Below are 21,534 nucleotides of genomic sequence, written 5' to 3'. Positions count from 1 at the left end.
CATATTGATCATAGTCATGGAAAATATATGCCTGACTAGAATATAAGCAAGTAGTAAACTTTATTGGTAAAGAAGACAATCATCTGAAAAATAAACAGCTTGAAATTAGTCAACGACAATATATACCTGACTAGCACGAAAAGTGAGCCTCTTATCAATGTGTTCACACATGACATTAGGTTCAAATTTTATTTCCTGGAACCATAATATTATGCATCAGGGGACAAACCAACAAAATAATAATACAACTGAAACTGGAACTGGAAGACTGACCTCAAAAAGTTCAATCTCTTCATTGGGACTAAAGCCAGCCAATTCATTCAGTTTTGACAATATTTCAATTGGCTTTCCACTCCCCTTCACAAATAGCCTCCCAACATACCTGCCATCATAGAAAAAACCCTGAGTATTTCCACATGAAATTCCAGCCAGAGAAAAAAGCAGCAATCAGTAAATACCGGAGCTCCTCTTTCAAAGGGTCATAAAGTTTAAAGAAAAGGAGAATCTCCTCTTTTGTCTTCTCAGGTGGGGGAACCGGCCGTAAATCCTGTATGATTATATAAATCAGTAACAGTACAACAAACAGAGCTCCACAGAAACAACAAACCAATTACTTGAGTTGAACAAAAGTTAAACAGAAATACAAGCAATCAAGTATTAAGGAACCACAATCAAATTAATAAGCTAACATCACCTGCCCAAGTTCAACTTCCAAAAACAACTTTAGCTCAGCATGATTTGCCTTATTGGATACTTCCCTCAATTGTCCAACCTACAAGGAAAATGACACAAGCAACTTAAAATTTGCTTACCATACTGGTTAACCACTTCAGTTGAACACCTCACAGCTCCAACAAACTTCAAAACATATATATATATATATATATATATATATATATATTCAAATAAAAAATGAAAATACTTCCAATCAAAATATGATATGATATCAGAAAAACAATTTTCAACCACACATGAAGCATCGTAATTCAATAATAATGCAAGAATTTCCACCCAAAAAAATAAATAAATAAAGAGAAGGAAGCACATTGCCACTACTCAAATCTGCAGAACTGGTTAAATATCCACCAGAAAGAGTCTATATGTTGCACAAATCATGGACATTCATTAATGTGTACAACTGCAAAATAACTTCAGAAGATTTAATAGCCTGCAGTGAACGCAAATACCCAAATGAAGAGCAACATGAAACAACACCAATCAATCATTTTAATTGCTCCCTATTAAGCCTATTTTCCATAATCATTTCAGTCACTCCCTATTAGCCCAAATGTCATAATGAAGAGCAAGAGTGAAACACTATCAACCAATGGTTGAGAAATAGACATAATCTTCTCCACCAGATTTTCAAGCCTTTCCATTAAGCATCCCGCATACTTTGAGAAACGATTAAGTAAAACCAGAAATTGTAATTTTTTGTAAGTCGAAACAAAATGCATGCTCCTACGATTAAGTACAATAACTGGCAAAGTTAAAAAAATCAGCCAAGTTTTGACTTAAAAAAAGAATGCCATACAAAACATCATGAATCAACTTCCTCAGTTAACTAAACACAACCAGGTTGTGACAGAGAAAAAGGGTATGCCAATAAAATATATATTACTTCTAGCTGAGTAAAGAAACAAGCTATTTCTGTTTAGGTAACTTCAACTTTTTCAAGTTTTTTAGAAGCATTTAAACTTCAGAATTTTGAAGTCCTGAACAAAATTGAGCCAACGGTCAAATTTAGTCAATCTTTGCCCACATATCAAGATTCTAGATAGAACCAATACTCAAAAAATTGTGTATTGAACTAGTTGTTTCAAGTTAAATCAGTGTATCAAATTCAAATACCAACTTTCATGTGCAACTGTAAGAATATGGATAAAACCTATTGTTGGTAAGCCCAACCAGTTACTAAAAGCTGCTAGGTTGCTTGAGGACCAATCCTCCATATGCACTTCCTTCATTGAAACCAAACCAAGACATGTGCCCTTTTCCCAAGTTGTCTCACCCACCACTTCTTCAATCAGCCTCACATCAACATCTTCAAACTCTACTGAGTGCCATCCACCAAAACCATCTTCAAATGGTCATTACCCTCCCCAAGGGAAGCAACTTTACCTCACTTCTCTCCAAACCAAGATTGTTCCTGGAAGGTGAAGGAGAAATAGTTACCTGAGTCCCTAAAGAAGAGGCCGAAAGAGAGAGAGAGTACCAGGGGGTCTTACCACTTCCACCATGAGGGCCACATCGGTCCATGAGGGTGAACCACCAGCGGAGGGAGCTCAGGCATCTGAGAATCGAACCCTCTAGAGACGAGAAAGGCCCCAAAAAGAGCCAGCTCCACCACTGGGCTGATTATGCAAACATCAAGGACCACCTCAACACAACCCACACCTTCCTATTGGGACTGCGTCGTCTTGTAACAGCCCTGATCTAACCTGCAGGCCTCCTGAGGCTTAAAAACTTCTATTAGGCCGCTTGAAAGTTGGGCCCCTTCACTTGAAAAACCTTAAAAGAATTAGGCCTCTTTCAAGTCCTCAAGGCCCACTTCTTCTAACCCACCAACTACCCACTTTATGCTCCCTTACTACACATCACACCTAAACAGTCCCCCTAGTAGCTTGTCTCCAATCACTGTCGCCCTCCACAACATCCACTAACCCACTAATTACCATAGACTTTTCAGAAATTTCAGCCACCACCAAAACTAACCCTGCTCTCTGCCCACACTGGAGCAACGCATCAACTGCCCCCTTCAGTAATAATGAAGATTGCCTCTTCATGCTCTCATTAGCGCATGACATTCCTGCAAGCTCACCCCTAACCCTCACACCATTACTCCCATTGCTCGGAATCACGAGAGAAATCCATGGTGGTGCTTCCCACCACAATTATCTAGCGAAGCAAGATAGGCCCACTACCACTTGCAACGACCGAAGCGTCCTTTTCTCATTTGAACTGACCAAAACTCTTACCCATTGCACATTCCGGAGATAAGTTGTGTCCACAGCTCTAACCACTAATACCTGCCTTCCTAAAGAACAATCACTAATACCTATTTGTCTCAGATTCCCTAGAAAACAACTATATAAATTAAGCTACCCTGGATTAGTTTTCAAATTAAAGGTACATTGGTAAGTGAACTGTACACTAAAAAAAGGGAGGGGGAGAAAAACCAACAACAACAACGATATATTGCAAAGGTGGATACAAGGGCATTGATTGTCAAATAGTTTTGCAAAGCTCGGTATAAGTGTAGCGAAGGATGGATTGAAACATCCAGAAAAATTTTTAAAATGACCTTCAGTTCTCTTTTTATTTACTAGTATGGTTAATACCCACAAGAGGATAATCTATAGAGCTGTTGTCATTAGGGGTTTGTGGTTGGAAGGAATAGTTTCTTATTTGCAATTTGCTCATAACATCATCTTTCTTTATACTGCCCATAGTCCCAAGCTCAGTCTTTGGCTCTATGCAGCAGTATCCAAACCTTAACACAGACAGAAGCAAATTGGACAAGGCACAAATTTGATCTCGATCATATTAGAAGATTAACATCCATTCAAGTTATTGGTTCATTTATCAATGCCTCTCCTTACGAGGTAACCCCAGAGCTGCTCATTTTTAAGGTCCAATCATGGATAAAGTTTCTAAACTACTTAATGGGTCCAGGATTCTGTATTTGGATCAGCTTATGAAAGGAGTAGTACAAAAAGAATGAGCCAACCATGTCCTTTTTCTTTTTTTCTTTTTTTCTTTTTTTTTTTCTGATAGGAAAGCAAAAATGCATTAAAAGCGCCAAGAAGAGCGCACCAAAGTAGCTAACCATGTCCTATTACACTAGTAAAACTTGTAAATCAAGAAGTTTCCCATTCCCCATATATGGACTCTTGGAGGTTCTTCCTAGATTGATGAAATAGGTCTTATTAGGTTGGCATGAGACTTTTGTAAGCAAGAAAGGAAGAAAGGTTTGAAGGACAGCACCATTGTGTTTGTTCTGGAACATTTGACAAGAACGTATTAAAGAACTTTCAAAGACTCGAAACACACTAATCAATTTTTAAGAGAATCTTTTCTATATCTTCTTTTCATTTGATCCAAAAGGTTTTGTAAGTTGGTATTTGGTCCTTGTTAGTCTTTATCGATTGTAGAGGGCATTACCAGTGATATTCGGCTCTTTATTCTTATGTTTGTGCCTTTCAACATCCTTTGCATACTAACCATGTACTTGGGCTGCATCTCCCTCCCTTTTTGGGCACCCTTTGATAAATTTCCTCTTGGCAATTCAGAAAGAAAATATCTCCTTCAAGGTATTATTACTGCTATTCAAGGCCATCTGGTTCCAACCAACTTTTCCATCTCCAAAATCCTGGACCAAGTAGCCTTCAGAACTTTATCTATAAAAAAAAAGTAGCCTTCAGAACTAAGAAAATCTAGATGGAACTGTCATTGGCGAGTGGTTCTCACAATTCCCAGGGAGCATTCCTTATGGCACTGGTGACTAGAAGGATTATGGTTTGCACAAGAATGAGAAGGATGACACCTCCCGAGGCAGAATGCTGCAGCTATTTCTTGGAAAACTATAATTCAGTGACACCAGGACTGCATTCATCAAATATGGGTGCATTGGATTATTGACCAGTTTCTGGGAGCATATGTGGTGGAGGGATCAACCCTCTAGCACACTAGCTTTCACCTCCTCCCTAGACCAGAATTTTGAATCCAGAGGATTTCTAAGGGACCAATCCATGAACTTTCCTCCCCTTTAATATCCTCACATAATGTGTTTTTTTCTCCTCAGTCTTGGATGAGAAATGTTACACAATGGAATTCAGTAATTTATTCTCCAAATCTTTCCTTTGCATCCCCTCAAAGCTGAAATCTTCACTGATTCCATCAAACGTGTTCACTTAGACAACCAAGACTTCTTTGAATTCTCCATCTAGAAGCCAACTGAGAACAGTGTTTACTAAAACTATATAGGGTCATAATTTTCCAAATCCATGTAAAATGTAGATCATGATGGATATCCATGCCCCAAACTAAAGGGAGTATCAGAAAGTTAAGTGCATAGGAATCAGATATTGTTATAAGGGCATCACACATTCGCACAAGCATTTACACACTATATATATCAATTTAGTTTTGTTTTCTAACAATTAAACAAGTCCTTATTCCTCTATTTAGGTCATTAAGCACTAAGACCAAGAATCTGTCTTCAATATTGACCAACAATCTCTCTTTAATATTCCTCTCTCAATGTTAACAAAATTATAACAAGTGGTTTCAAATAGTTTTTTTTTTTATAAGTAAAAGATATTCATTCAAAAGGCACAACGCCACAAGGTATACAGGAAGTATACAAGGCAGCTAAGGCCTCAAAAGACAACAACAAAAGAAATCACCTCCCTTTAAATGGAAGCTAGCCACTCTAGGAAACCTATAAGGGAGAACGCCTCCTCACCTACATACAATTTGGCCCAACTCCACAGATTACAAACAAAAAAATTCTTTAATTTCTGCACATTCAACATACCTCCCCTAAAAGCTAATCTATTTCTCTCCTTCCACACCGTCCAAAAAATACACAACGGAATGGCGTCCCAGATCTTTTTCCTTTTCTTTCCCACAAACGAGCCCCTCCAGCTAGCTAAGACCTCCTTTACACTTTCTGGAAAAACCCATTTCACATCAACTAAACCAAAAACAATATCCCATAGAGCTCTAACCACTGTACAATGTATAAGGATATGATTTACACCTTCTTCCTCGCATCCACACATGAAGCACCGATTTGGAAGTTGAAACCCTCTTCTTTGAAGTCTGTCCAAAGTGAGCACCTTCCCCCATGTCGCCTCCCATGCAAAAAAAGCAACTTTAGTTGGCACCCTTGCCACCCAAATGCTCCTAGAGGGAAAATCTGTATCAACAGACCTCGCCAACAAGCTATAAGCTTCCTTGACCCTAAACTGACCTCTTTTTCCTTTCCTCCACAGGACTGAATCTTCCTCCAAAGAGGGCTTGTGACCCCTCAATATATGTAGAAAATCCCCAACCACCTCCATCTCCCAATCATTGAAATCCCGCAAAAAATTCAGATTCCAATTTCCTTGTCCCGAATTCTGATCCCACATTTCCTCAACCGTTGCATTCCTTTGAGCCGTCATCCCAAAGAGATGAGGAAAGCATTGGGATAGCGCTGACTCTGTACACCACACATCTGTCCAAAATCTGATCATGTTGCCTTTCCCTGCTCTGAACGTCATGTTATTCCAACACCAATCAGGTTCTTTCCAAATCTCTTTCCAAACCCCTACTCCCACTGCCCCATTAACCTTCTTTGGCCTCCACCCAAAATCCTCCTGCCCATATTTCACCTTGATCAACAAGTGGTTTCAAATAGTTTTGCTCTCTAACAATAAAATATGCATACAGTCCTTCATCAAGTAATCCAACATACCTACCAAGAGTTCATTTTAACTTCATCTACCAATATCTTCACCCAACCTAAGGTCATTAAGAGCAACTCAATTGGAGCAGAAGAAATGAAACAAGTCAACTCGCATAGAAATAACAGTGGGAAAGGACGCATCCACCAAATACACTCTCAATTGAATATTAAGATGTTGGACATCAATGATATTAATTCTAAACTTCATGAAAAGGTACACTATTTTAAGGGTCTGCATCATCCAAATATAACAATCCATAAGAACAAGCACTAAAAACACTCTCAACCCTCCACTCCTGGCCTTCATCTGCTGTGCATTTGAGATATACAAATGGAAATCATATTCCTCAGGAACTTATTCTACAGTGTTCTTTTAGCACCTACCTCCAAAAGTTGTCAGACCAAGTACAAAAACAGAGTTCCTTTTAATAGAATGGCTAATGCTACAAAGTAAGCATGTTCACAAATACATAAATATTAAAATAAATTTAAGAAAAAACCAGTTATTTTAGACAACCATGAGGTATATCAGCTGTTTCTGATGAACATACATACATACAGACATATATTATATATATATAGTTGATACTGTTGCACACAAAAAGATGCAGAAGTACTCACAGATTGTGCTTCCTCCTGGGGTGTCAAAGGACGATTTGGACGATATGTATGGTTTTGGCGCTTTGCCCACAGCCAGAAACGTTGAAATTGCACTGGTATACCGAACTCTTTCGCAACTTCCTCCTGAGGAACAATAACATAAATAAAAAATGTTGATTGTGATTGTACCTCGTTTTGTGAAAACAAACTCCAATTGAAATATATCTAGAATTGCTAATCTATAACAAGAAATAGAATATAAGAGGCATTATTTTCTACCAAATTGATTTAAAAATGGTGAACAAATAAAATAAATCTCGAAATTGAAGGCAGAAAAATAAAATTAAGAAATAATGCTTGGGTTTGACTATTTCCACCAGCCTCACAAGGGGGCCTAGATAATTTATCAAGTTAAAGTCATGTTCATTAATACAAATCCATTTAGCAAGCTATCCAACTAAATAACATTTGTTTTTTATAAATTGATTATTCATGATTTTATCAAAGCAAAAGAATTTCTCATAAACCAAGAAAAGAAAAAAGAAAAAATATTATGGCTTCCATCAAGTGTCAAAGCTAAAAAAATTAATCTTGAGTCAAGATGACTTCAAACATCATATTTCAATGCAATCCTTAGGATTATGGATAAATTTTGGAGAACATCTTTAAAATACATAGTGTAAATCATACAATTAAATTTGACATTGATGAAAAACCCTGTCCTTGTTCTACCAGTTGAGACTCCCAAGCAATGGCCCCCACAAACTGAAAAATATCTTAAGCGACCTTAATTGTACAGTGTTATTATCAGTCTCAATCATAGTAATGAGTCTGTGCCTTGTTATCAGACCCTAAGTGAAAACATTTAGCTGACTTTTCTGTGCTCAATTAATGAGTCAATTGATTCATATATGTTCCTATAAATATCACTAAAATCAAACATCAAGTTAAGACTTCGTATATAATTATCTCAAGTATAAAAATTTTATTTGTTTTGAAGTCAAAATTTCCTTTGGACAATCTTTCATTTTAGTATGATTGTTTCTACCTTGTTCATAGAAGCATTTGCAGCACAACCAATTGCAGTCTTGCACTGCTTAAAATTTAGAAGGTTACCCACACACAGGGAAGAGATAAGAGCAAGTGAAGAAGTTATTAGCAAGGGTTTCATGTGTGAAAGCAAGAGCATTTGTTGGCCATACATTTTTCACACAGGAAAGGATGATCCTCCTCTTCTGTGTAACTGTTTCTGCCTTCACCCATAAAATTACTTACAGCACAACTAACTGCCATCGAAGAATGTGTCAAGTTTAGAATGCACCCAAACATTTGGCAGAGATGCAATAGCAAGTGGAAGACTTGATTGCAAATGGCTTTTCAAGTCTTGAAGCAAGAGGCCATGCATTGACCATGCCTTTCCTACAAATAAAATGTGATCTTTTCCAATCCACTTGATCATTTCTGTCTTTGTTCATGGAACTATTCCAAGCACTAGCAATTCCAGTTGTGCTGCATGAAATGAATGTTGTCCACATGGAGCAAAGATGCAAAGTCGAGTGGAAGGCTTCATTGCCATGGGATTAGATTGTAGAAGCAAGTCTTTGTGTTGCTTGTGTGAAACTACATCTTAGAAGATAAGAAAGAGTTAGCACATAACCCCTCCACAGGTAACTGAACTGACAGGCAATCCCACCATGCACATGGCAAGCCTTCCCCCACACCCCAAAACAAGTGGGACATCCAGGTATGAATCCTACCCAATACATGCTCTGTTGAGAGGGATTGTGTAACGAGAACTTTCCCTGGTCCCATGAAGCAGGGCTTGAAGTTTTCCCATCATCAGGGAAAAAGACTAAAAGAGACTGTTTAGGTGCATGGAGACAAAAATTATGACTACGGATCATTTTCAACTATAGCAAATTGAGAGGTAGAATAACTCCTGCTGGGTCATTCAAAACTTGAAAAGTTATCCATATATTTTGAAATTTCTGTAATGAATTATGTAAGCTTTAATAGAATGAAACCATGTTACAATGGAGGTTTGGGTGGAAGAGGAGAGTGCAAGAGAGACCACACTTCAAAATCCATCCATTTATCATGGCAATTGTTTTCAGTTTTACACTGGGAATCTCACAAATGGAAAATCCAAGGGGCTTTCTCACAAATGAAAAATCCATGTCTACTAACCATGCCCGGGTTATATAGGACAGAGAAAACTCAAACACAAATGGCAAGTCCTGGAACAGTTAGCAGTATACAATAAAAATTAGATGTTTTATTTTTATTATTATTTTTTTATAGGCAAATCAGATAAATATATTAAAAAGAGCATATCAATAAAAGAATGAGGAGCACCCAGGTGTACAAGAAACATACACCAAAGAAGTGAAAAATAAAAAGAAAAAGAAAAAAAAAAAAGACAAACAGAAAAAGCCAACAAAAAGGGGATGACTAACAAGCTAGAAGATGGTAAACCACCAATGAAGTCTAAGATAAAGTCCTAAGATACACAAATTTGATTCTTAACATAACTCAAAGGGGGCACTAAATTTGAAACTAAGGAAAGAACACAAAGATCATCTTTGTCTTTCATTTTCTTTTTCTCCTACTTTAGAAAACTTGGGTACATTTGAAATAGTAATCATGTCCAACATATGTCCCATATGCCATGTCAACATGGATAAATTAAGGGGAAGGAGGTGAATCTACCAAACATAGGTAAAAAGGATATGACCAAAAGTAAAGTTGGATACACCATGCACAATTGTCAAGTCAAGTTCTAAAGTAAAAGGATTTTATTCTAAAAAGGACTTGGTGAGGCTTACTTGTTCATTAAAATAAATTTAATGAACATATTTTCTAATATCTATGTTGCATGGGTTTGGGTATAAGCATCAGATATAGGTACATGTCATAACTCAAATTTTAGGATACAAGAACTCGACTAAAAGGGATCCAAAAAGGGGCAGGGGTACTAGAATATGACATAATAAAAGAAAAGCCCATTAAAAATAAATTGGAAATGAAGAAATCCTTTTTAAAAAGCTTCCATCTTTTCCCTCTAATCCCTTTTCTTCCCCTTATATCCCTAGATATTCTTACAAAAAATTATTTTTTAACTAACTCTTTTTTTTATAATGTGATTATTACCAAGAAAGTTGAAAGAAGAAAAGAATATCTATGGAAAATCAAGAAGTCACACGCAAAGTAAAATATGAGTGTCTAACAAGGACCCCATACCTACACACATGTCATGTCATGTCAACATGGCTACAATGGGTGAACTTGAAGGATCCGGGTATTATAGATACAGGTTTTCCCCTTCTAACTAATTCCCAAGTGTATTTAGCAAAAGATAAGTGATAAACCAAACAGAAATCATTGCTCTAGATTGGAAGAAATTGAAACTTCAATTAGAACATAAAAACTCAATGTGGGCAGATTTCCCAAGGCCCCATATATAAGCCTTCCAGAGCTACATAATATTAATTGGCATGAACGTTAATGAATAGTTAGAAGCAAAACTAAATCTTATACTTCTCCAGCCAATCAAAGCTTACTGAAACTTCAAAATAACTTTAACATAAAAAGGAGTACTACCTTGAAAAGGTTAAAAGGAGTCTGTTTCTGAATCCGAAAACTACGAACTTTGTCATGATCCACAAGGTCAAAATATATGTCCCTTCCAATCTGTTCAATAAGGTCCTCATTCCGAGCAACCTAGAGGCAGATATGACTGATTTAGTGAATAATAATCCATGAGGCAGAGACTAAATTTCAAGGAAATAACAACCCACGGAGAGAGCTAGAGAGAGAGGGAGGAGAGGGAGGAGGTGAAGTCCTAACCTTTATGATAGTGTAAAGGTGAGCCTCTGCTTTTTCCTTTCTCTTTTGCTCTTTTTCTTCTTGTTCTTTCTTCAACCTTATCTGGAATATAATAACTAAAGTGCTCAATACAATTCTATTAAAAGAACAGAAGTTTGAAGAACTCAACTCAGTATTTACAAATAAACATCTTACTCTAAGGTGTTCAGCAATATCCTTCTCGTCCACATTACAAATTATTTTCTCCTTGTCACTTTCACGTATATACACAAGCATGTATGCATTTGAGTATTTTGTAAATTTGAATGGAGAGTTGTTGAATCCGGGATTTGTCTGGGGTAGCTGTTGGATACAGACAGATATAATATTGATAAGAATAAGATTAAAATAAAAGTAGAAAGAAAACTTACAATCTATGCTTGTGAATAAATTACCTCTTCCTCACCACCATACTGCTCCTCTAGTGCCCTCTTAATATCTTCTTTTGTCACCCGTTCATCATCAAATTTGAACCTAAAGCAAAGAACTCCAATTGAAAGTTAGAATAAAAAATACAGAAACGACACTAGTGAAAATAATGAGACACCAAATTAAAATAATAGAAAATCAAAATGAAGAAAACCAAAGGCTACTCAGGAATAGGTGTATTAACACATAAGAGCATCCTCAATGCAAAATACTAAAACAGCAACACGAAAGTTATTTTTTGACATTAGCAATCGCTCTCCAATGCAAATGCTAAAATAGAAGTCCTAAATTTTAGTACATTACTCCAATGCACAATGCCAAACATAATGCTATGATTGTTTTGGCACATAAATAGCATTGCCTATTGGAGCAAGAATGCTAAATGCTAAATGCAAATGCTATATTTCAAGGATAGCATTCCCTTTAGTATCCCCATTGGAGATGCTATAAGAAAATGTCATTGCAGCCTGACAACTGCATGAATGCACACTCATGAAAGTAAGAAAGAGAACAGCCCAATGATAAGAACCTGAAGGCAGAGGGAATTTTTTTAATACAGTCCACAAAAGCAAGTGGCAAACCAAAATAAATAGAGAACTAGAAAATGACATGGCAGCTTTGGGAAAGTTGTCTAAACACAGTAAAACATAAATAACTTTGTACAAATGAGAGAATGAACATGCACTGAGAGAACAAAAATTTGGAACTAACAAAATTGGTAAATTTGCTGACAGCTGACAAAACTTTGGGAAATTCAATGCTTACCACTGATCAGAGAGTGTTGGCCTTATATAAGCATAATAATGTCCACCATGCACCCCACCACTGTGAACCAAAACACTGCAGACAAACAATTGAGAATAATAGGAATTCTACCATAATAATACATTTTAACAATCTGTTTATTGATAGCATTAATGGGACATCCATCAAACTAGTGAATCTTAGTAAACAGCATTATGGAAGTCAACCATGCACCATTAAAAGAAAAGAATAGGGTCGATGCCACTTCAGAGTAAAATTCCTTGGAGGAAACTCAAAAGTACAAATTTTTCCAAGTAGAAGGATCTAACACGAGAAGATACCCACAAAATCAAGATAATAGGAGATTTTTATTTTATGTTCATAATGTTCACTTTGTAGGAGTCTTTTTTCTTTTCTTTTTTTCCTAATTTTTAGAAGTTTCTAGATTTTAATTGTCAAAATCAAGCCCCATAGGTTACTAGATTAGTTATTTCAATTTTTTACAGGCATCTGCCAGGGTAATTTTATAATATTAACATAACTTTCTAGGTTTTTATGTTCACAGTTTATGGAGCCTATAAATTGTCCTTCCAATAGGCTTTCAAATTGAAGTCTAGACTACATCAGTAAAATTTCCTAATAAATGAAATTGAAGTGTACCGACTGTATTGCAATAAGGGCACTTCCCTACAATTTCTTCTATACATAATAAATTGATGGTGCAAGGAATACAAGCCACACCAAAGAGGCATCTCCCATGAACGCAATACAGGAATGTTCGTTTTTCCAAAATATATTATGGATGCTGCAATAAATTGATCTGTTCCATAGGTGGCATCCCAACAAATAACATTAAGTTATACCACATTTTGTTAATTTTGTGTAGTTTTTTATTTTAGTTTGGTGGATGGCAGTTTGGGAAAGAATGGTATGTGGTTCTGTGGGGTAAATGGAGAATTACAGTCTGTCTTACACACCTTATTACTTCCCTCTTCTTATTGATAAGTAACAAAATATCAACTTTATTGAAGCTACAAACTTTGTAAGTTGACCAACCCACGGAGCAACAAATAATATAATTACTATTTATTATCAAGACATTGGATAACGGGAACAATATGAACAGGAATGAATGTTTTGCAAGAGATTTCACCAAATAAAAAGAAGAGGTTACCAAATAGAACAGAAAAACTGAGACTGCTAATACCTGTGAAGGGTGTAAAGATTGCGAACACTCCTATCGGCATCTGGTGATAGATATTTGCCATTCTCTCTATCAAGATCAAGTTGCAAAGGGAACTCATAGCGGTCATTTATCTGTTGGCCACCAGTGGAACAGTTTATCAAAGTTATTAACAGACAAAGGCACACACACGTGTTTGATTTCTCAGAAATAAAAGAAACCCTAGTCACAAGGGGAATGCACCCAATAAAATAAAATAAAAAAAGAAACCAAAATCAGAAAGAATTTAACAAGGCATTTCATTGATACCTTTTCTTTTGACAATTGTCGATATGTTTTGAGCAGAGTAGTGGGTAGAAATCATAGAAGGGTGTCAAACTTTGCATTAAACAGATGATATTATTTTCTTCTCAAGTTAAGATATCCTTAATATCAAGTGCATTCTCTCAGTTTTGTTGTGGACACCAGGACTAAAGGCCAACCTCAGTAAGAGCATCCACTTTGGAATCAAGGTCAACCATGATCTTTCTAAAGATTAGCCACTGCATGAGGTTGCAACATTTAGTGCCCACTTTCATTTATGAGTCTCCCTTTGGGTGGGAATCCAGGAGCTCCTCCTTTTTGGAACTCTGTTTTAGAAAAATCTCCAATAGTTTCAATGGTTAGGAGACAGTCTATTTGATCCTTAGAAGGTATAATTACACTCAGAAAAATTCTTCTTGGTTTTCATTCCTATTTGTTATCCTATCACTTAATCAAGATCATCGTTAAGGTAGCAACTAGAACTGAGAGAAGCCAGTGGGACATTTCTTTATCTGAGATTTAGGAGGGTAGATGGATCATTGAATAGGTTGGAATCAGGTGTACAAGCCAAAAGGTGAAAGGGGATTTGGCACTGATAAGGTTTCTTTGAGGAATAGAGTTGTCTTGGCTATATGTAGCAGAGGAGATGTCCATGCAGGGTCATGCACTCTAGCACAAGATTGTTATAATTATATATGGATCAAACTTTAACGGATGGGATGCCAACATGCTGGTTAGATGTTTATACTGTTTTCCATTGAAGCTATTGCCCAGAGCTTCCTGATTTCTTAAGTTTATGCCCTTCCTTTTTTCTTTTTTTTTTTCTTTTGATAGGCAATCAGAAAATATATTTAAAGCACTCCGACAATGAGCACACTAAAGTACACACAGCATATACAAAAGGTGTCAAAAAAAGGTACAAAAGAAGAGAGAAAGCCAATCATATGGATATTGATAATCTTCTATTTACATTCCAACTCATTCCAAAAAATTACACATAAAATACAATTTTATCGCTTGATCCATTCGTTCAACATTTTTAAATGACCTCTTATTTCTCTCCTTCCAGATAGTCCAAAATAAGCAGAAGGGAATAGTTCTTCAAGCTTCCTTCCACTTCTTTCCAACAAATGATTCATGTCAACTTAAAAGAGTTTCTCTCAGTAAACATTGCATCACCTAAACTATAGCAAACAAAGAGTAAATCAACTACCACAAGATGTTTGCTTTAGAGCAATGAAAGAGTACATGATCAACTGTTTTTCCTCTATTTTAAATATATAACACCCATTTGGCAACATCAATCACCTCCATTTGAGCTAATCTAATGTCAAAAAATCCTCCTCCAAACTACTTTCCATACAAAGATGCCCACCCTTGTCGAAGCACATATAATATCATAATTTTATTCATTTTTATGTTAATTATAGTACAATTATCTGTTTTTAAGAAGTTCTATATCCGTTTGTATTTCAGAGGGGAGATCAACCCTTATGATGTTTCTATTTGCTTTCCACTTCAAGAGATTCCTATGGCTCAACTATTTGTAGTCATTATGGATCCTCTCTTTCTTGGAACTTTATTTTTTTTCTATCCAAAACAAAATTCATCAATACCAAGTTAGAAATGCATGAGAAAGATAAGAAATTTTTCCTAAATATACAAATACAAACTCTAATAAAAATATCCAATGTATAAAATGTCTACTATATACTACACACAACTACACAAAACAAAAGAGATTTTGTTCTCCTAAGAAATCCATTCACCTACAAAAGCAGGCCGAAACTTTGCACCAAAATTTGTTGTATCAAAACCATTATTTTTTTTTTATTAGAAACAAAATATATATTAATAATAATAAAGGTACAAGAGAAGGATGAGAGGTCCTTCCCTCAAAAATGCAGATTCTGATCAAAGTAAGACTAGACACCCCACTATACAAAAACTATTACACAAAGGCATCCTCCAACCATCTCAAACTTTTGAATCACAAACTGAAAGCCAGTTGAGTTGAATAACATTAAGTGGAACTCTTCTAAAAGCAACAGTACATGAGGCCCAAAGAGAGGAGTAGAAGGGAAGCAAATCCCATAACATCCCTTCCGATCTCCGCTTATCCTAAAAAATCCTAGCATTTCTCTCTATAATCCACAATAAAGTGAGGCAAGCAATTTTCCAAAGAGACTTGCCTCTGATTGAATTCCTCAATCCTCTAAAAGAAATAATCATCATACATCCAATACTCCTTGTTGGAACTTAATCCATCCTTGCAAGACTAAAGAGCTTGTGTCATAGCCCTAAAGTTAATGGGCAATCTAGAAAAAGATGGTCAATCAATTCTCAATTTCCTATGCATAAAATGCACCATTGAGAACTAAGAGATTTGTAGGATCTTCTCAACAGTAGCATGTCATTGATGTTTACCTTCCTATGTGCCACTAACCAAGCAAAGGCCTTAACCTTTGAAGGAGTTTTGATTTCCATAGAAAATTAGCTTGAAGGAACAGGAATCGATTTGAGAAATTGTACAAGACCAAGAAAATTCTTTTTACTATAAATAAGTTTGGGGAGGATAAAGACCAAGTTTAATCTACATCAAAATGAAACAAATGCACTGAACTAAGGGAGACATGAATCTATCAAGAAGTTCAATTTATATATCAATGAGATTATGACATAAGTTAAAATTCCAAGAGAGCGGATAGGAATTACCACGGACAACTAAGATGGTGAGTTTTTCACTAAGATAACACTATAGAGAGACTTGGAAATTGTGAACACAAAGGTTGGTCGCCCCATCATAGATCTTCCCAAAATCAAATTCTATTCCCATTCCCCACTACAAGATGGATATATAGGGAAAAATCCTGAAAAACTTGTGCAATAGCCTTCCAAGGACATCTGTGTGACCATTTAACCACCATGTTGGCATCACATCCATTAGGATGTGTCCCATAAATACACGTAATAACCCGATGCCAAAGATCATAACTTTCCCCAGGGAACCTCCAAAGCCATTTCCCTAAAAGAGCACGATTTCTCAAGGAAGTCTTCCCAATCCCTAGACCTCCTATCTCCTTTGGCCTACATACTACATCTCAACTAATCAGATGATCTTTCTTACTCTCCCCAGCCCTTGACCAAAGGAAGTCCCTTTGCAATTTCTCAATCTTTGAGGCTATTGATATTGGGATCTTGAAAAAAAGAGGAAATAGCTAAGGATGTAAGACAAACATGAATGAATTTAAGGTAATCTTTCCCCTTAGTGACAAAAAGGCATGTTTTCCGCCCATCCAACCTCCTCGAAATTCTATTAACCACCAGATCCCAAAATCCTATTGTCTTTGGATTCCCTCCTAAGGGAAAACCTAGATAAAACAAAGGCCATTATGATCATTATGTACGCACAAAGTTTCAATTAAGATGAATTAACATTAATTGGAGTGCCCTTGAAATCTAAAGTTATCGAGGCCCACAAAGAGGAATATAAATAAATTATGTCCCATATTGATTTGTAATTCTCCACTTATCCTTGAAAATCATTGCATTTCTCTCCGGCTATCCAAATCAAAGAAAGGTGAGCGATTTTCCAAAGGGTGTTGCCACTACCCATGCATTTGAAGGAAATGGACATCATGTCGGGTATGTTCTTAAGAGAAACCCAATCTACCCTATCCACGCTAAATAATCTATGCCAAAGCACCATAGTCATTGGACAATGCAAAAAATGATGATCAATCATCTCGCCACTCATCATACACATAGTGCAATGATCAAGACCAAGGGCTTGATTGGTCTTCTCACTTGTAGCAAGTCATTGGTGTTGACTTTCTTGTTGGCCACTAGGCCAAGCAAAGGCCTTGACCTTAGATGGGGCTTTAAATTGCCGAATGAATTTTGCTTCAAGAAATAGAAGCTAGTAGATTAGACAAGGCCAAAAGGAAGGATTTTACTAAAAATATACCGAAAGAAGATTAAGCCATTGGTGTTCACGTTTTTTTTTAATCACCAACCACAAGAAGGTCTTGACCTTACATTGGGCTTTAGATTGTCAAATGAATTTTTCCGATACATTGGATATGGCTAAGAGAAAGGATTTCACTTAAAACATACCTGAAGAAGATAAAAACCAAGCTCTCTTGTCAAGGATGGAATCAAGTGCACACGAGAGAGAGAGAGAGAGAGAGAGAGAGAGAGAGAGAGAGGACATTAGTCTTTCCAAATCCTCTATCTCCACATTAGTAAGACTATAACGAAATATAAAGTTCCGAGAAAAAGGATAGGAGGTTCCAAGAATAGATGAGAAGGATGAGTTTCTAATTGTCACAACTCTAAAAATATTTGGAAATTGAGAGCACAGAGGTTGAATCCCCAACCAAACGTATTCCTAAAAGCAAATTGCCCCATTCCCCAAGACATAATAGGTATAACTAAAGAAATCCTAGAAAACTTGTGTCATGGTCTTCTAAGGGCATCGATGTGACCACCTAATTATGATGTTGGCATCCTAACCAATTGGATGAGTTCCTTACATACTCAAAATTACCTTACGCCAAAGAGCATCACTTTTGCAAGGAAACCTTCAAAGCCATTTTTGTAAGAGTGTTTTATTCCTTAAAGCAATCTTCCTAAACCCCATACTGCCTAAAGATACAAACGTTTTTTTTCAACCATCTAACCTCCACAAAATTTTGTCTTACCATCAAATCCCAAAAAGCACTAGCCTTTTGGTTCCTTTTAAAGGAAGACCCAAATAGGTTAATGATCATTTAGAAACCTTACATTCAAACATTAAAGCCAACCTAGGGTTTGATCCTAACTTATGTATCCATAGTTGTGAAAGGCACGACCAGGCTCGGGGCGGCGCGACGCCCCTTCACGAAGGTGCCGCTTAGGCGCGACGCGGTCGCCTGACTCGCCTCCGACCAGACACACCCTCCTCCTTCTCCCTTCTCCTTCTCCTTCTCCTTCTCCTTCTTCTCCTTCTCCTTCTCTTCTTCAGTTGTCGTCGGGTTGCAAAGGGCTGAGGAGCCCTAATTTTTTTTTAAATTTTTTAGGTCCAAAACAACTTCGTTTTGGTCCCTATTCTTTTAAAAAAAAACAGGCCAAAACACCATCGTTTTGGCTCTGTTTTCCCTTCCAACTCCCTTTTCTAGTATTTTTGAACCCGACACCACTCCCAATCGTGCCCTAGCCTCAGTCATGCAATGGAGAAGTGAAGAAGAAGAAGAAGAGGAAAAATAGAGGAAAAATGGTCACGTACCTTCCGGGACCTCGGTATTTTTCTCTTTTCTTCACTTTTCTGCATTTTTTAATGATATTATTGAATTGTGGACAAATTTCATATTTTGGTTTGGAAACTTTGGATTTGGATATGTATTAGGCTATTAGCAATATGGATTTGGATTTGTTTTTATGCTTGGAGTTCTTTATTTTTATGTTTTTTGTTGATTAAATTGAAGTTTTGGATGATATTTGATGATTTGTGTTTAGGACAAATAAATGATTGTTAAATTTGATTATATTATATAAAAATATATATGTAAATTAGGGTGCGCCTCACTTCACTAAAGTCCGCGCCTTGCACCTCAGGCTCTAGGACTACTTTGCGCCTTGGTGCGCCTTGAGCCTTTTAAAACTATGCATGTATCAACTAAATAAAGTGTTCTTGCCTTAATTGATCTTAAGACCTAAAATGTGCCTAAAAATCAACAATATTAGTTTAAGGTTTTGCAAATCTTCCCTATTAACACTCGAGAAAAAAATGGTATCATTTACAAACTGCAAGTGGGACACCCTTATTCTACTCCTCCCAACTAGAAAACTTCCAAGATATCACATTCCTCCGCATTCAACAACATCCTACTTAAGACATCAATTACTATGGTAAAGAGAAAATGAGAAAGCAAATCTCCTTGTCTAATCCCTTTGGTTGCTTTAACTCATCCTTTGGCACTACCCTTCACTAAGACCGTAAAGCTTGTTAAAGACAAACAACCTCTCATCCACAATCTCCATCTAATGACCCCTTCCTTTCTAATACTTGATCCAACAAGTTTCACTCCACATTTTTTTTTTTTTATTTTTTATAGGAAACGACAAAGGAATATAAGAGGTAAAAACCATTTCATGATGCCTGACATAACAAATCTTAAGACCATAAAATAAGCTTAAAGAAGAGTCAAAATAGGGAAACAAACATATTTCATTAATTGAAATCATAAACGCATTGTACATATAACAAAAACAATCTTAAACACTTACAAACATATTGAGGAAAGATTCTTGGACAAAGAAGCTCCTCATGGAAGATAGCACACTCTGATTCCTTATTTCTAGGCCCACTTCCCTTAAAAGGGTTTTAGATCTTCATTCTCACACACTTTCTCATATTTTTATTTTCTCCCCATTCTCTCACTATTCTCTATTCTATATTTGTAACAAAGAGGGAGGCTCCTTATATAGGAGAAAAAGGCTTATATGCTACGCAAAGCATAAAGTAAACAGGTTGTAAAGTAGGGAATATATTCCTACAAGAAAAGGCTATCAGCTGGCAGCCAAGTGCTACCAAAAGCTAAAAAAAAAAAAAAAAAAGAATCTTTCTTTTTGGCTGGTTAAGGGGACCACAAAGGACTACATCACTTTATCTTGGTCGGTCTTCTTTTCTGAAGAATCTGGCTGTTCTGGCGGGGTTGGTACAATCACATGGGAGATTGCTTTTGAAAGGTTGTTGATGTCAGGATGCTTTAATGTCTCGAACTGTTGCATCATCATCAAATAGAATCTTTCCATCTTTTGTTCCATTTTGCTTTCCAGTTGTTCAATAATGGTGGTTGATGGAGGCTTTTCATCTTTTGCTGAAGAGGCTAATGTAGAGGACTCACCTTTTTTTATAAGCATGCTTTCAATTGGAAAAGCGGGTTGTTGAGCTGGCAATTGATGTGCTAGCACTTCTTTTTCTTTCTTTTTCATGGCAGGAGTATTGGGCCTGAGATGAAGCTTATCTTGAGAAAGGGCTTGATTGCTCATGATAAAAGTTGCTGACTTGACATCTGGCAGATCAACTTGAATACCATCGTCACCTTCAAAATCTTCAAGGTGAAGGTCTTTATAGCAACTGATAATGTCTTCATAATTCTCGATTTTTCTTTCGAGACTTTCAATGCGGCTTTCAAGCTTTAGACGCATAGTCTCTCCTGGCTCAATAATGATAGACATTCTGGGGCGGACATAATAGTTTTGGCCAATTTCACTTCCCGCATATTCAAAAGCTTTAGAGACATCTCTAAAACCTTTCCAACGGCAAGACTGATCCATCGGGATGGCTGGTTGAACTTCTGCCCTATCGGCAAAAATTCCAAGCTTGGCTCCTTTAGTTACCACATAACATGTGTAACTTTTGGTTAGAACATAGCTGTTGTAGTCTTCGAACATATATTCTAGACATCTGCAAACGTTAGAACAAGCTTTCCCGTTTCTTGAAGTAAATGAAAACCAGAAATTATCGAGGATAGCTTTCTGGTATCAGATGGCTTAGACATTCCTTTCCAAATATTTTGGGTGAAACAATAGAGTTCATTTGGAAAAACACAAAGAGAATTCTTACCAAAGTTGACATCGGCTAAGGATTTTGATTGAAGGACTAATTCCTCTCGAAGGCTTCAACAGGCTTGCTCATTTTTGTAGATGACAAAAACGACTTGAAAGATGCTGTAAACAAAGAAAGAAGATGTTTTTCTTTGGTTGGCTGTGAAAACTAAAGAGCAGAAGGCTCTTATTTATAGGCAGAGGGCCTGTATAAAGCTGGTTAAAGTTAGGCAGATGGATGGTACTAAGTTTATCCAAGACAAAATTCTTTGTGCCTTAACACTTGAATTTTGTGACCAGCCAGGTATTAAGCTTTCAGCTCCAACAATTTGGATTAAAAAGTTTAATTTACCCTACCAGCTTATTT

The 21,534-nt window shown here is 36.6% G+C and overlaps 1 protein-coding gene across 5 annotated transcripts in view; it reads right to left on the bottom strand.

Moving 5' to 3' along the window:
• LOC117928922 (ubiquitin carboxyl-terminal hydrolase 12-like) overlaps positions 1–21,534 on the bottom strand; it is a 49,595-nt gene that overhangs the window by 9,963 nt on the left and 18,098 nt on the right. For all 5 annotated transcript variants that reach the window (XM_034849036.1, XM_034849038.1, XM_034849037.1 and 2 more), the window contains exons 10-20: positions 13,299–13,408; positions 12,113–12,187; positions 11,314–11,392; positions 11,075–11,221; positions 10,901–10,981; positions 10,655–10,774; positions 7,076–7,198; positions 695–772; positions 459–547; positions 274–382; positions 127–195 (exon numbers count right to left, since the gene is read on the bottom strand). In XM_034849036.1, coding sequence (XP_034704927.1) covers positions 127–195; positions 274–382; positions 459–547; positions 695–772; positions 7,076–7,198; positions 10,655–10,774; positions 10,901–10,981; positions 11,075–11,221; positions 11,314–11,392; positions 12,113–12,187; positions 13,299–13,408 — 1,080 coding nt within the window. The remainder of the gene's footprint in view (positions 1–126; positions 196–273; positions 383–458; positions 548–694; positions 773–7,075; positions 7,199–10,654; positions 10,775–10,900; positions 10,982–11,074; positions 11,222–11,313; positions 11,393–12,112; positions 12,188–13,298; positions 13,409–21,534) is intronic.

The sequence above is a fragment of the Vitis riparia genome, chromosome 13, assembly GCF_004353265.1.
Source record: "Vitis riparia cultivar Riparia Gloire de Montpellier isolate 1030 chromosome 13, EGFV_Vit.rip_1.0, whole genome shotgun sequence".
NCBI classification, from domain to species: Eukaryota; Viridiplantae; Streptophyta; class Magnoliopsida; order Vitales; family Vitaceae; genus Vitis; species Vitis riparia.
The sequence above is the reverse complement of the archived record's forward strand: the minus strand, read 5'-3'. Positions and strand labels throughout refer to the sequence as shown.